The 16,412-nt window shown below is 38.4% G+C and overlaps 1 protein-coding gene across 3 annotated transcripts in view; it reads right to left on the minus strand.

Moving 5' to 3' along the window:
• The window catches only part of KIAA1549 (KIAA1549 ortholog), a 144,730-nt gene that overhangs the window by 29,153 nt on the left and 99,165 nt on the right, over positions 1-16,412 (minus strand). For all 3 annotated transcript variants that reach the window (XM_062011122.1, XM_062011114.1, XM_062011127.1), the window contains exons 9-10: positions 15,962-16,139; positions 13,562-13,746 (exon numbers count right to left, since the gene is read on the minus strand). In XM_062011122.1, coding sequence (XP_061867106.1) covers positions 13,562-13,746; positions 15,962-16,139 — 363 coding nt within the window. The remainder of the gene's footprint in view (positions 1-13,561; positions 13,747-15,961; positions 16,140-16,412) is intronic.

Below are 16,412 nucleotides of genomic sequence, written 5' to 3' on the forward strand. Positions count from 1 at the left end.
AAATAGCTTTCTGTTGCTGCTACATCTTTTTCCCAGCCATTTCTTCAGATCATTGTGTGAGGAGCTTTTTGTGTACCTATGGATGTATGACTATGTGGACACCTGTGTATCGACTGAAACGGTTACCACTGCCAAGTCATCTTTCCACTTCTCTCAGTCAAGTGAAGTGAGTTTAAGCAATTCGAACGATGTCATTGCTGATCTTCCTCATTTTGAACTCCCCAAATTTGGAGGAGTCTGGGAGTGCTTTTACAAACACCTAGCTCATCTGATGAAAGAAAAACATCCAGCAGATCAGAGTTATACGGCAGCCTGGCAACACAGTATGGATGCATCCAGAGAAGAACTGAAAATCTAGCTCTAAGGAATTTCACAGTGAATAGACAGAAAATCATAGAAAAGATTTCAGAGTTTAGAGAAATTAGATATTTATCCTAGAGATCTTATTAAGGGATTATGGTTTCAACAGGCATCTTGCTTGAGAAAGATGCAGAACTGAGTCTTTCATTTTCATAACTGTATTTATAAAACAGCTAACTTCACCTCGTCAGTGACTTGATTCAGACTTCATTTAATCAAGCCTCCAAGTGCAAGTGTTCCTGCTGATTTCTTGGGGCTTTAGAGTAATTAGAAATTCTGAAGAACTAATTAAGAGAAAGTTTTTCTTTGAGTCCCACTCAATTTTCTGTAGTTTGGAAGTTGAGAGTAGACAGAAATGTTGACAACTGCAGTTTTCAAAGTGCATGCACACGTACCCAGCACACATACAAAACACTCTGTGTTCCTAGAGCTGATTTCCTGCAAAGCGAAGCCTGTGTTGGAGCGCGTTCATGGTGCATCAGGTTCCAGATGTTTAAATGGACCCCCTTTCATAAAGCTTGGCATGCCAACATAGCTAACTACAAACAGACTCGTCTGATATCATGCCAAAGATAAGCTTGCCTAAGGAATATTCTGAAACAATCTCTTCAAAATATTTTCTCAGTAAGCAAACATTTTCCAAATGGTTCTTAGAAGGGATGTTGTAGCAGAGCAAACTGCCTATTTAGACCAGTAGATGGCAATAAAAGCACTCCTGTAAAATCCAAAAACTATGAATAGTTGAAGGTTTGGAGTTCATTTCTCACAAAATGAGTAAGCTTATTATCTGAACAGATCTGGATGTCTTCCACTATGCTCAATTTTTCTCGGGCTTTACAACAGTCCTTTCAAATCAACATCACGAGTGATTCAATAATTGAGTTTATGTAAATGACTGCAACCACTGATTCAAAAAGGCACTGTTGAAATAGACCAGGTCAAAGTGTAACTGTTTCTCCATTTTTTGAGTCATAGCCACCTACTGAACCCTTTCTGAAACTTGTCTCCTTTCGTTGTCTTCAGGACAAACTTACCCCCCAAAACACCATCTTCAGGGTAAAAAAAAACCCAAATCACTCCCAAACTCCATGTCTTTTTGTGGGGGTTTTTGTTTTGTTTTGTTTTTTATCAAAAATACTTCAGAGGAGGAACTTCTCACTTCTTCTGTCAGAATCCTTGTGCTGGCTTGCAGTACTTTGATTACTGAAATTCCTCTTAGCTACCCCACCTCAACCTCTGAGCTGTTTGACATTATGTTTCTTCTCTTTGAAGATACTCCTGTGTGTGACACTTTCTGTAAATCCCCTCAGCGTTTTCCCTTCTTCTAATGGTTTTAATTCTCTACCCTCGTGCCTATCCCTGATGATCACTTCCTCTATTTCACTCCATTCCCCTCCACTGCCTCTGGCCCCCTTTGCTCCATAGATGATGAGAGTCTTCGCTATGCGCTGGGCACAACTCTTTCACCGAAACAAAATTTGATGGTGCTCTACCCTTTCTCAAGCATCCTTGACTGAAACCTGCAAAGTTACTACCGCTTTCTGAGTAATTGTGATGGGTGGGATGGGCAAGGACAATTGAAGAGACAAACATCCCAAAAATACTGGAATCAGTAGCACGGTTTTATTAAGATTGTTGTATGTCTGAAGCACTTTTTCAACACACCTTAGAGATAACTCAACCATATTGGGTTTGTAAACCCTCTGATGAGGAAAGCAACATAGAAATTACACATTTTCAGCCTTTAACTTTGATTAGTTTGATTCCTAGCTGCAGTCTAACAACCTTTCATCTAAGCACAGTTAAGAATACAGATATATTTATGTGCAAACTTACGTACATCACAGCATATGTATGCACAAATGTTTGTCTGCAGACAGACCACACAGAGCTGAATTAAAAGACTGTTAGTATTGCAAAGACAAGCAGACTATAGGAAATGGCTGAGTTAAGATTGTTCAGACAATCTCATGCAAAGGCATTGCCATACAGCCTTGAGTTCAGAAATAATAAATTCAATTCTTCCATAGGAACTCTCTTGTTCTCTCTCCCAGCGTGCTGCATCCTTGGCATAGGCTGAGCCTTTGGCTCTTAGTCAAAGTTGGGCAGAGTATAACAATGTTATTTGTAGAACCAGGATACCCATCTCATTTCATGCAGAAGCTTGCAAACATGTAATAAAAGAAACAGGAGATATAAGAACAGAAAGGATGTATTATTCTATGCACATCTGCAGCTAGAGTGGCTGAGACTTTGCCAGTGGATTTCATGGACATTTGCTGGCAACAGAGGACTGGCCAACCCTCAGGTATCACTATCCCAGGCTTCAACAAAGCACTCACCTCAAGCACCAGAGAAGCTATGGCTCTTTTTTCTTAAAGTTCAGAGAGGAAAACTCATCTGGTCTTACTCTTCCTTGCCAGACAGAACAAGTCTCTCCATACCAACCTCTTGCCCTCTGCCTATCAGCTGACAGTTTCAGCTTACACTATCCAAGAGCCTGAGGCTTCCTGCTTTTTATTCCTTTACCTGGCCTCATAATAATCTCTGCATATAGCAACAGGGAAAAAAAAACTCCCTCCTGTCAGCTTTTAAATGACAGCTCTAAAGAACTTACAAGCACAGAACAGATGTAATCCTATGAGAATTTCACTGGTAAATCTCTAACAAGCCTTTGTCAATCACATGCAAACATTTTCCCAAAGGTTTAAAACTTAGTCAGAAATGGGTAATTCCCCACAGAATCAGCAAAAGCATTTCCCTCGCACAAAACAAACCTTTAGTCCTGTTGCCTTTCATTCCCCACCCTGCAATCCCAAAGACTGAGAATATATACTAGATACTCTCCAAAATTATTTTTAAAATTTGGAGGCAGAACACTCTTATTTTCTCTTAACCTTGTTCTTTGAAAGAACGAGCTCTCCTTGTAATCTTAAAAGATTCAGTATGAAATCGATACTTGAGTGGAAAACTTCAGCCAAAATGATTTCAAGTCTTGCAGAGTTCTGTACAGTCAAATAATAACATTTCTATAAAACTCCTGGGAAAAAAAAAAAGCTTAAGGTGGCACTACCTGCTCCAGACAATATATATGAACAGTATGAGAGGCCGTATGCATGGGTATCTGTGCATATGAATGAAAAAAACATGTTAGAAAAGTATGGTGTGAAAAAACATACATAGAAAATTTGATAACTGACTGAATATTAAAAGATGTTCCTCCTTGAAAAAGAAATGTTAAAATGACTTACTAAAAATACTTCCCATTATTTGAGAAACAGAAATACTAATGTGATTACTACCACAGAAACAACACTGACAGAAACCCATTTAGTTACTTCTAAAAAAAAAATCTACACTTTTGATATTTCACCTCTTAGACCATTGCAGCATTATGACTTTGAGAACTGTCTGAAAGACCCTGAAACACAACTCTGCTTTCTGCAAGACTAGATGTTCAGATCACTGAAACTCAGGGAAACGAGTGAATAGTGTTGTTCCAGACTGAAGAGGTTTCACACACTTTTAAATCGATTTCTGTGTGCCACCTGACACATTTTTCCTTTCCTTTATTCTTAGTTACATAGTATAACAGATTAAATGACCTCTGCTCCTCCTAAGACAAGTAGTCAGAATACTATGTGTGGATCAGTCACCTATGACTCATAAATTAACCACCACAAGGAAAAAAATACAATCTCTCTTTCTGAGCATATTTGTGTTGACACCACTACTTGTTCAGGTGCTGAAACTCAGCCTCTTTTTTATCAGCCTCGAGTGCCTTTACCTAAGAATGTACAAAATTAGTATTAGCAAAGATATCTTGTTTTAAAGGTAAGTTGTTAGAGAAAGTTTTCATATGTTTTTCTTTTATATATTTGTGAAAGGGAAAAGACTGCATTAAATCTTACCACCAAAATGAACATGTCTAAGCTACCATATTCATAAGACACTATTATAAAAATGTAGAACCTGTTGAAATCTAGGAGGAAGATGATTTCAAATTGGTAAGACAACATGATGCATTCATTCTAGTGTTACATGCCAAATGAAAAAAAACAGAAGTATTTGAAGTCCAATTTGTAGAAAAATCAAATAATTTCTGTAGCAGCCTATGAAGTCTGTGCCACCTTGGTCAAGACATAGTCTACGAAAGCAGCTAATATTTTCAGACCTGTTCAAGTCACAGAAACAGAACATGGCTGCCGGTATACTGTTTTGCGAGATGCAGAGACATACCAGGAATGTCAACATTCTGTTTTTCTCAAGAAAGTAAATACTGTACACAGAGGTCAGTGAATAATTTCAGCAGAAGAGAAGAAACACACTTATTGAGTATTCTTCCTGTAGTTCTTACAAGCAGCATTTGAATTTTGATGTAATATAAAGAATCATGTATTAAGATGACTTCCTATTGATTTTATACCACAGTCTTGCTTTGTTCCTTGTAGAGCTAGACATATTGAGCAGAGGCTGTTAAAACACTTTTCTAAGGAAACAAAGAAGCTAAGCATGATTTAAAAAACAATGCTTTAGTGTTGGTACATAATCTATGAACAGGACAGGAATCCCTGTAAAAAAGGTCCTGATGACTCATGACTTCACTAGCCTGCTAGCACAAGGAATCCCCCAAAAACAAAACTTCACAGAAATATGTTTTCAAGTTTAAATGAAGCAAGGCAATGAGAATCAGTGTTCCTAAAATTAATATGGGTTGAAGATGTAAGGCAGCCTGATTTAGGATGGCTTAAAACTATTTCGCATCACAAACCTTTCTGCAATCTGAGATTCACAACACTAAACCTCTGTACTTCGAGGGCACCATAGCATAAGTAGTGTGAACTCATTGCATTACTCTCACCATGCACCACTAAGGACAATTATTTGCAGCTGCTAGTGTGCTTGCTAGGGTCTCTTTAATTTTCATTCATTTTTTTCACCATGCTTCTACTGTTGCATCCAAAATGTCACCTTCTTCCTCCACAAAGATCATTCATCGCTATTGTTTGCAGTTACTGTTCCACAAGATATTTAGAACACCTACCAATCTACAAATAAATAAGAATATAGACGTATGGAGGTGTGTTCACTTTTCTCAGCCTCATTTTCCTATTCAGCTCATACCTCTAATATCATTCCTATCCTTTACACACACGAGCATACTCTTTGTATTTTTTTGTTTACATTGCTCTCCCCTTCAACATAAAACCCTTTGGGATCACAGCCAGGGACTGCCTGTAAAGTATGCATACAGATTATACCTGTGAGTCAATAACAGTAATGCATATCTGAGTTAAGACACAAGAAACTTTTGTTGATGAAAAAAGCTTTATTGTAACATCACATAGAAACAGAGTTGCCATAAGCACAGATAACTAAGCATTCTTTCCTGGTCTACTTAAAAAAAACCACTAGGCATCACTGAGAAATATTCAGAGGGATGTTTCACTGCTGCTGATTTAGAACATAAACAAAACAAAAAAGGTCTCTGATTTGATTTAAATACCTTCAGTTGGTAGCTGTAGATATATGTAGAAAGAAGTGTACGCGTACTGGCAGTTTGCTGTATTGCCTCTTAGTGGGATATCACACCCTCCCATTACTGTGGTGTTAACAGTCTATACTCTCTGTGGCAATTCACATCTCAAAAAGAAGCAGGATTTTGAGATCTGAAGGCCAAAAGGGTTTATAGCTACAAAATGCTGCCCATTTTCTCACCTCGTACTAAGCACCTCTTTAAACAAATCACATCTCACATTTGTCGCCAAACAGCAGTTCCATCAACCATCATCATTACTGGGAATAAGCAAAGTAGTTGAGTAAACGTGTCCTTGTGGATGAGAAACATGCTTATAGCTGCATGAGTTTCTACATCAAGTAAGGGAAAAGCAGTACAGCCAGCGCTGGTGTGGAAAATGAGAACAAGCCTCTGGTCCTCCTCCTCTGAAAAGTCCCAACTGTGGTTTACTGCTCACCACCACACGAACTGTAAGTAAAGTAGAAATCCCACAAAAATACCAACCCAGGAATTTTGCTGTTGGAGCAGGATTAAAAACAAATAAAGAAACTCCCACAGTTACAAAACTTTGTAAGGCCTGAAAAATCTCAAGACACCTGTTCTGAAATATTTTCTTAAGACAGATTCTTCTTACAGATTTTCATCATCCCTCTCCTACTCCGTTGTGCATTTCCTTCTGCCACTAATATTATCATGACAGCTCAGTAAATTTCACAAAATACAAGAGGGATCATGTTGTTGAAAGCCCGTAACTCTGAGTACACATATGCCCACAGGCTGCTGAGATAACTGCTGTAACAGACAGGATTCTGTGTCTGAATCACACACAGTTTTAGCCTCCCTTCTCAGCCAGAAATGCCGTAGGGTGGATACTATCTTAATCATGGTTTGGTGAGGTTCCTTTGCACACTGGTTAGATGAATGTATCATGAGTAAGTTAGAAGAAGATCACTAACTTTGTAGGACAATAAGGTCACTGCTGTGTCTCAGTTCCACCAGTCTTTCGTCCATACGTTATGTAAAACAATTATGTTTACACTCTGACATCAACTGCAACCTCTGAGAGATGTAGCACAACACAAAAAAAATATACATTAAGGAAACTTTTTTCTCAACTTGTGAAGCAAAAGAATCCAGTCACAGTATGTCTCTCATCATCTGGACAGTGCACATATCCAACACAGTTCAGAAACGCTTCCTCTCTGCAAACAGTAAGAAAAACGCTAACTGAACTTTAAGACAGAGCATGGGTCAGCAATTTTCATTTATTTTTGTGCTGGTATTTTGTTGGGCTCAGTAACTCAAACATATTTATGTATCTAAAAAGGGTTTAAGGCACACAGAAAGAAAGTGATACCGCAGAAATAATTTGCTTGCTGAAACAAATCTGCAAATAAGTAGCACCATTAAAACCTTAGGCAGTGACAATTTGATATTGGCCCATTTCTGTGTTCCAAATGTAGCTGAGTTCTACAGTAAACTATCGCTTTTTGTTAGGAAAAACAGAATTTGTTTCCCCAATATTAATCTAGCCTCAGCAGTCTACTATGTTTAGGATGGTATAAAATGTATCTGTAGTTTGAAAATGTACCATTTTTCTTTATGTTTAACTCATTTTCAAAAGCAGCCACTATGTAAGTGTCATTCTATAAATCCACGGGTCATCTACTCTTTGAATAGCATATTCAGTTCTAATTTCCCCTGCCCAAAGAGGATGGAAAAGCACCAGAGATGTCTTTTCAAAGGCTAGCAGTTGGTTCAAAGGTCAGTTCAAAAGAAGGGATAAAAAAAATGGGACTCCTCTGTCTGGAAAAGGAGATGGTGGAGATGGGAATATGACAGATCTGTAAAGTCAGGATTGGCAACATCCAAGTGTGTAGGAATCAGCTGTTCACTGTACCCTCCAAAACAAGGTCTAGGAAGCATCACAGAAAACAAAGAGGTGGGAGGACAAAAGCATTATGAAACAAGAGGACGTGATTATTCATGTAACATGCTGTGGAAATCCCTGTCAGCATCTCAGATGGGTTTAGAAGGACCAGAATAGCTCATAGACGAGAAACCTGCTGATTGTTGCTAAACATCATCACTTAGAATCATAGAATCATAAAATGGTAGGGGTTGGAAGGGACCTTTAGAGATCATCTAGTCCAACCCCCCTGAAGAAGCAGGTCCTTAAAGTCCCTGAGACTGGAAGCTAAAGAGTTACTCAAGGCAAAGCACCACATGTACTCGCGCTGTTTGTCTTCCTTCTATAGACTTCAGCTTTTGTCACCTGGGCTAGCTGGCGTTTTGGTCTGACCTAAAGACAGATAGTCATTTCACTATACTGCTTATACCAATAGATAAGTGTGGTATTTTACTTCTGCAACTTGTGTATAGTTAATCCTCACCACAGAGGAAGAATTCCTACAAAAGAGCTCTTGCAGAGGAATTGCCATCAGAAAAATGTATTGCTGAAAAGTAATTGAGATGCGGAATATTGAGTTCCTTGTTAGAATACAGCTATTGACTCTGAAGCAGAACCTGTATGCCAATTCCAAAAAGACAACATTTGGGATAGTTAGTCAAGATTGCTATCAGAAATGAATATTTGTTATGCAAACAGTAGGTACAGACATGAATCTCTTGCAGTAGCTCATGTCAGTTTCCAAGTAGTTTTTGTAAGATTGGTGTCAGCTGCCTTTCTTAACAGGAGTCTCTTTTGACTGAAATTATTCTGCAATGCAGAGCTGTGGCTTCGACATTATACAGATGAACAAAAGCATTACAGGATGTCAAAACATCACAAGAATTCTTTATATCAGGAGTAGAAGCCTAGTATTTAGCCTCCAGCAGGGCTGGCCTCTTTGATCCTGGGAACATCCAAAAGGTAGTCTACTGAACACACAATAATAAGCAAAACTCTCAATTCAGAGGTGCAAAGTTATGCCTGACACATGAGATTCGGTTATCAGATATCCCTGCTTGGGGGAAAAGTGAAAATCCACACAAGCCCCTCTCAGGCATCTTACAGAACACATGAGTCATTACCTGTAACTGTGAGTGACACAGGGAGGTCTGTCTGGCTGTCAGGTGCAGCACAGATTAGAGCAGACATGCACGGGCTGGTAACAGTCCCCTGGTGATTACACATTAGCTGAGGTTTGCTGGCTCACGATGCAAATTGGCAGCCCTTCAGCTCTGGTGCTATCCCTGCTGCTGCTGGAGAAGAAGGTTCAGTACTGTATGCTTTGTCCAGGGCTTTGTGGGGACCAACTCACCCCACCTCTCACACACGTAAAGATACAGGAAGGACACTGAGTCAGAGACACACGTTCAGCCTTTAAAAACCATAGTGGCATGCAGAGTGCTATAGACAGGAGCGACTTCTGGATGGGGAAGTAGGTTTTTTGCCTCCTAGGATTTTAGGATGTGCCCTTGGAGAAACCAAGGAAGCTACTCAAAGTTAGCACTTTAAAGGCAATGTATTCCAAGTCTTCAAAGCATTTACAGAAGAACATCCAATACCTTCTAAATAAACTGATAATGAGCCTGTCCACAGGTGTCAAGACGCTTGCCATTAGGGCGAGGAGCCTTTCTCTGAAAGATTCTCTAGTTTTAACTACTTCTTTTAAAGACCTAACAAAGGATTTGACTTTTTTCTCCAAATGCTTGTACACAGCAGGGAAAATTAAATCCTTACTGAATCACCTTCCATTTTAACTTTTGGATGCCCATAGATAAAGAAATAATATTGCCAACTTGGTTTCCATTACAGGTAACATGTAGAATGTTTTGGGTTGTCTTTCTCTTTCTGGGGAAGAGGAAAGGGGTTGACAGTGTTTTTGCACAAAAAACATCAGTAGTACAGTACAGAACAGAATGATGGTTTAGGCATTAAAAACATTTATCCTTTTTTGTTTTTTTTTTTTTTTTTAATGAAGAAGGAAAATAACTCGTGGCAAATTTTCAATTGCCCACATAGGGCATAGCTTCTTTGCAAGAAAAGAAGGCTCAGATTGGGACAATGTTGTGGTAGATATTGGCAATGGCAAGAGAGAAAAATCCTATAATTGCCACTTATGCATCTTTTTACTTCCTAAGGCAAAGATATCTTTATCCAGGGCAACAACCCAGATTACATCAAGGTGAATTTCCAGTAGGATGCTATGCCTTACAGAACAAGTCATGAATACTTGATGCACCTTTTAAATATCTTAGTTCTGCTTCTTGAAAAGAATTATCCTTGCACAGACCAATAAATCTTGCACAGAAATTCACTGCTCTGACCTGCTTCCTTAGCTCCTAGTCTAGGAAAGGTCCAAATAATTTTGATCTAAGCATGTTTTCCCCTCTAATCCTCAGAATGAAAAAGGTAACCTAGTATTTTTCAGGTATTGTTAATCCTGCTTTGAGGCACAGGTATGAATTAGGTCATTGGAGCCTCTTCAAGATCCATTTTTTAATTATTATTTTGTCTTCAAAGCTGTTTTTTCTAGCGTCACCCACAAAATTTCTCCTTCCTATATATTTATGTTTATATTCACTCAAGTAGCAGACTTCAGAAGTAAAACATCCCTTAGTATTGTTTGAGTTCAGGCTCTCTCTGTATTCTTTGCAGAAGATAACATTATGAGCCTTTTTAAGAAGGACCCTTAAGCCATCCTGTCTGCAAGACACTAATCCTGTGATGAAACTAGAGGGTCAGGTGGAGAGGGCAGAAACTGGTAGGTGGCATGGTACAGCAAATCTGCAGAACAGGCCTTTGCTGAATACAGTCTATCCTGACCGTGTCACCATTTATCTTTGCTATTATCTATATTATGTTTGAGAGTGACCTGGCCTTGAGCATGGAGGCAAGCAACAAATCTAGACTCGAGTCCAGTTTCAGGGCTGCTATGGCCCATAAATACAGCTGCAGTCTTGGGTACTTCTACAGGTTTGTCACTGTGCAATGCTGATATTTCTCAATGCAGCTATGCCTGATGAAGTAGGAAATACACTATTATTGACTGTCAAAGTGAGGGATTGTTTACAGAAGTTCTCTCTCTTGACGCTTCAAGGAAACAGCCTTTTAGTGGCAAAGTCTTCCATCAGCAGTGTGAAGCAAACGGGCCTTCCCCTCATCCCACCCCCAGCCTTCTTTCAGGCTTTTAAGTCACAGGTGACATGATTTGCTATTAGCTGCTATTGCAAATTCCAACAGATTATTATCCTGCCCACTGATCTGCTATCTTAAAACAGCTAATTAAACACACTGAAAAAATGACCAGTGATACTTCTGGAGATTCATCAGTTCAGTATGATATCTTATTTCATCTGAACAAGAAAAGAGTGTCTCAGTTTCTTATCTTCCAACCAACGTACATTTTAAAGTGCAAAACACAGCGTAGACTCATTACATGGCTGAAAAGAATTGTCTTCTATTTCCAGCATGGATATGCCATGCATATGTTAATGAAACACTTTGATATTTATACATTCCATTTCTATATTTACATTAAAAGAATTTTTTTTAAAGATTAATGGAAGTGAGAAGAGCTAGCACTATAAATCCATCTTTATGGGTTTTACCAATTAAATATTAATTCCAAGAGAAAACCCCAGATCTTGAAACCTAGATATCCTTCCATTTACAGATGCAGTGCAGGCACTCTCTTTCCTTTGGTACCAAAGTCAAGCTCTGTAAAGAGGGAATGGAAATAATCATGGGTGGGGTGGGGAAGAGGGAGCCTAAGTCTATTTTTAAACTGAGTTTATTTACAGATTTGAATCCCTGACCATATGACTTCACTCCTTTGATTATTTCTTTGCATTTACTGTAATAAAAAGTATAAAAAAACTTTAAAGAGCAGGACCAGACCTAATGTCCCTAATTATTTGTATGCTGTTGTGACTGTTCGGGGGTCTTCAGAGCTTGTTAAATATGTCCTATTCTGACCTGGAATTCCAACCCACTGTTTGGAGACATGAAGAAATCTCAAAGATAGCCTGCTAACTAAGGAAGCCAGAGTACAGTTCTGGATCTTGGGCAAAGGAGGAGAATGGTATTCGAAGTAGTTTCTGCCAGTTGTATGATGAACTAAGTGATAAAAATTTAAGACACTTTTTATTGCTTTTCCTCATTTAGTATTAACGTATAAAGAAAAGAGACATCCAATGGCACAAAAATTGGACTAGATGTCCATATCGGTTCTTTCTAGTTTTCTTACAGTGACTTCCTTAAAGAAGGCAAAGTGACAGGCTCCCTAGGCGAACTGAAACGAGATTGGCTTACAAACACGTTCAAGGCTTCTGATTCATGAATGATTAAGATGAAGAATACCGTGGAAGCAGTGGAGAAAAACAACAGAGCCATTTTCCTAAAAGAAAGTAAAACTATGAAAGAGGTTTCCGGCGTTACAGTCAACCCAACCCAACTGCTTTCAATATAAAAACGTTGCAACGGCAGAGAGGTTCCAAAAATGTATGTGGTGAAATAGTGTTGAGAGGGTAATGATCCTCTCCTGCCTTTTCTGTATGACCCTTCTCAAATTAGCTGAAACTACCATAGGGAACTTCTTCAATCAAAATCTGTGTTACATATTACCACAGGTGAAACGAGGTACCAGGGGGTGAAGTTCATCAAAGGGTACCACTTGTTGCCGACCTCAATTCTGACACTCAATCCGCAGTGGCAAGACAAGTGGAAGTTACTATTGATTTGTTCTGACTGCTTTGGAAGTGCAACCGCTTTCTGATTCTCTCATCTTTCACATCATGAATTATCTTGAAAGAGAGCATGGTGTACAGACAAGGCTTGTTACGGAGAAAACGGTATGACTGAACATGAGGTGACAGGACAAGAACATGACTACAGTACCACAGAATTAGCACAGGCAGATTAATTTGCCTTTAATAATGCCTCTGAAGCTACAGTTAGTAATAAGCATCTCTGACACACAGGCTGGTTCTCTTGATTTGTCAAAAGAAAAAGGAGGATTTTTAACCCTTTAGTCACTTTTCTATTCTATTTACCGAATAAATCCTCTGTGAAAATCCTGGATCACATATTTTTTAATTTGAAGTTTTGGGCAGGAAGAAGTCAGGCTACTGAATTTCTCACAGTCCTAACCCAGTCCTCCAACACTCCAGCCAACACGTTCACTCATGCAGTCTCATGCAGATCCACTAATTAAGGTTCTAGTCCTGCAACAGGCTCTCCTGATGGCAACATAAGAGCTCCAGCAGATTGTGGGAGAAGCAAGGACAGGCTCTAGCAAATTCTAGTTCCACCATGAGGTATAATAGATGGTACGGTTTAGCTGTCAAATTAGCTTAGCAGAAGCTCTCCAAAGAAAAATTCATCCCTCTGTAGTAAACAAGGTCAGTGATTCAACGCTCAATACATTTCCTCTTATTCAGTCCTAGCCAAAGCCTTGAAATGAAATGATAAAGAAAGGTTCCTTTCAGCCTCAGTGCCCACATTTCAGAAGGATGTATCTGTGTAATGCAGTATCATATACCTAGAAGAACAACTAAAACACTATGGGATTCTTGACTTCAACTATCATTTGACTTTCTTCCTTTTTCTGTTTAAACTGGCAGGCTCTGAAACTGTGTTTCCACAAGCTATTTAAGGATGCTAGTAGTTCCCTAGACTCTCACATTCATTTATGCTCAGAATACTCAAGCTCCTCTCAGCACAGATTCCCCTTTTACCTTTTGTCGCTGCTGAATGTTGCTTATTGTGTCCGGCTGAAACTCCAGTTTGTCTGTTCGACAAAGTTTCCAGTATAAAATAATAACAATCAGGAGCACCACAGCAACTGGGACTGCCACACCAACAATAATCCATAGGTTGCTATTCTGTGACTCTGAGGTGGACTCCTTCAGCTTCTCCACAGCTGTGAAGTTAAAAGGAAGACAGCAGCATTACCTGGCTATATATTTTAAACTGAGGATACTTCAAGGTTACATATTTTTACGTTCTTGTAAATGCTAGTTAAGGAATTTATCAGAAACCAGCTGCACATCACAGGAAATGACATACCATTTATAAGTTAACATATCTCATGCTCAGGAAGCATGGGGCAGGTGATCAATTGTCCTGCCCTACCTACTGAAGACCTGCGCTTAAAATATCAATTGAAAATACACTTCTGTCACATCATTCTGTAACCCAAAACTGAGCTGACAGAGTGAAATAGATCCAGAAAAAAGGGGTGAGAAGGACTTTCTGATATTACTGCCTGTTTCCTCCTTCAGGCAGTATTATCAGTTGCCTCTTTAGCTATTCATATATTTTATCTTCTCCATCAATAACAACAGTCAATCTGAAATCAGTAAGACTTTCCTCCCCAAGGTGTGTAGTTCCACAATTTTAATTACTTTTTTTTTTTCCTTTATCCACTTCATTGTCAGTGTGTGAGATATTTTAGCACCAAACAGAAGACAAAACTACTGGAAAGTGTAATCAAGCCAGTCATGCTTGTAAGAAGTGAACTGGAAGAATCAGCAACACTTTCATTTGCTCTGTTTTGCATAGTGCTCATGTGTGGGTTATATGTGGGACTAAAAACCACATAGCAATACAATTCTAGTCAAATTGATGCACTTTCTTAACATGATGTTTTCAAGTTAATAAGACTTTTTTGACACAATCTTATTTTTATATATCACTTTATTAATAATCATTCTAGTGATGAACTTAGAGATTAAAAGGATATACTATAATTCTTAACATTTATACATCTGATAGCTCATTTATTATGTTACGTTCTGCCATAAAAATAACCTTTTTTTGTCTATTTTCTTCCAATAAGAAGAAATAACTAAAAAAAATCTGTGATTCTGTATCTCTTTAAAGAACTTTCTAATGATGCATCAAAGATAACAAGTTTCATCAAGCAGAATAAGCTATAAACACTCCAATAAATTTGTTCAATACTTACCATTTTTGTAAAAGGAATTTATTCTTGCAACTTTTTTCACGGTTGTCTAACCAATATTACAGTTCATTAACATTTATTAAACAATTTTATACTAGTTACTGACCAAGCTTTAAATCATTATTTTAAAATGAGGGACAAAATTTAGAAACATATTCAGATGGCACAATTATTGCTATTTCCCTGTTTTTCTTTCTATAGAGAATTAAAAAAATCAGACACGTTTGTTCTATTGACAGAATACCCTGTGCCACAATGTAATTCATGCCTCTACATTGTACAGAAAAACAAGGCAATTAAGCATCCATATCAATGAGTTATTTTGCAGAGCATATACATTTCTGATACTGTTTTAAAATACTTGCAAGTTTCTTTCCTAATGATAACATAGAATTTTGAGTAGGTCTTCTTTCTTGCTCCTTACAGCAAATGACTTATGTATCAAGCTTCCTAAATAAAGTAATTATATAACTTTTTATGACCTGTCACTTTTACTCTGATGTGTATCTAGTAATAGATCACATTACTTTTAAATTCTTTTAAATTATGTTTATTTAAAGATAAAATTACTTATATATTACTGATGCACAAATGAAAGTAAGGTCAATCATATTCAGTGGAAGAAATAAACTGTTTCTTTTTGATCATATCCTTCAAAATGCCCCAGCTAGCATTAGCCTACATCTTTCACTCACAGAAATGATAACTTGGGCATATAAAGAAGTTATTTGTGTTAAACTTCACTGCCATTATTCAGCTAAAGGAAACACCCATTTCATACTGATGCCATCCCATCCCACATTGTAGGTGTTGTGCAAGCTCCTGGGTAAGATATGCTGTAAAGAAATATACCAGCAGAAAGAGACAAAAATGGCCAGAAGGTATCTAGTTAGCCCAGGATTTTTCTAGTATAAGCACTAAAGTGAACGTTGAGAGGCTTGCACTTAAGGATCCTATTGCAATTCCAAGCTCAGCACTCTTCAAGAAGCAAAGCAACACATCGTTCACTGCAACACTGCTAAAATTTATCTCCTCAGGAGTGCCACAAGTGCAGCTCCCCAAGAACAAAACACTGCAACAGTGGGCACTGTGCAGTACCATAATCTCCAAAGCTAATGCCACCCTTCCTGTTTCTCTTTGCTGGAATAAGTGTGGATTTGATCAGGCTTACGCTGTGCAACGGTGCCTTCAATGCGGTATCCCAGAATGATGGCAGCCCGCTGGATATCAACTCTGTTCATCAGATCTGAGCATTTCAGAGCACTGAGCCTCTCTCCATCTTGGTCCTCCACAAAATAGATCAGCTCCACAGGGTTATCAACACCTGCTAACCGTGACACATTCACAATCTGAAAAGAAACCAGAAAGCTTTTATATTTTAAGTTGTATTTATCTGAAGTTCCCACACAGTTGGTTTTTCAACCCATACCCTCTCTCCTTCTTACTTTCACAGGGCCTCGACCTTAAGGACACTTATCTAAAAAGAAGCATTTAGAATAGTTTTGCCAAGATATTGCCAGTATCTGCCTTAATTGTCACTATGTACAATGCATAAAAAAAGATTCTACTATGTATTATGATGAAGAAATACAGTTGCTGTTAAAGAAAATCCCTCTGTGACA

The sequence above is a fragment of the Colius striatus genome, chromosome 1 (genome assembly GCF_028858725.1).
Source record: "Colius striatus isolate bColStr4 chromosome 1, bColStr4.1.hap1, whole genome shotgun sequence".
Lineage (NCBI taxonomy): Eukaryota > Metazoa > Chordata > Aves > Coliiformes > Coliidae > Colius > Colius striatus.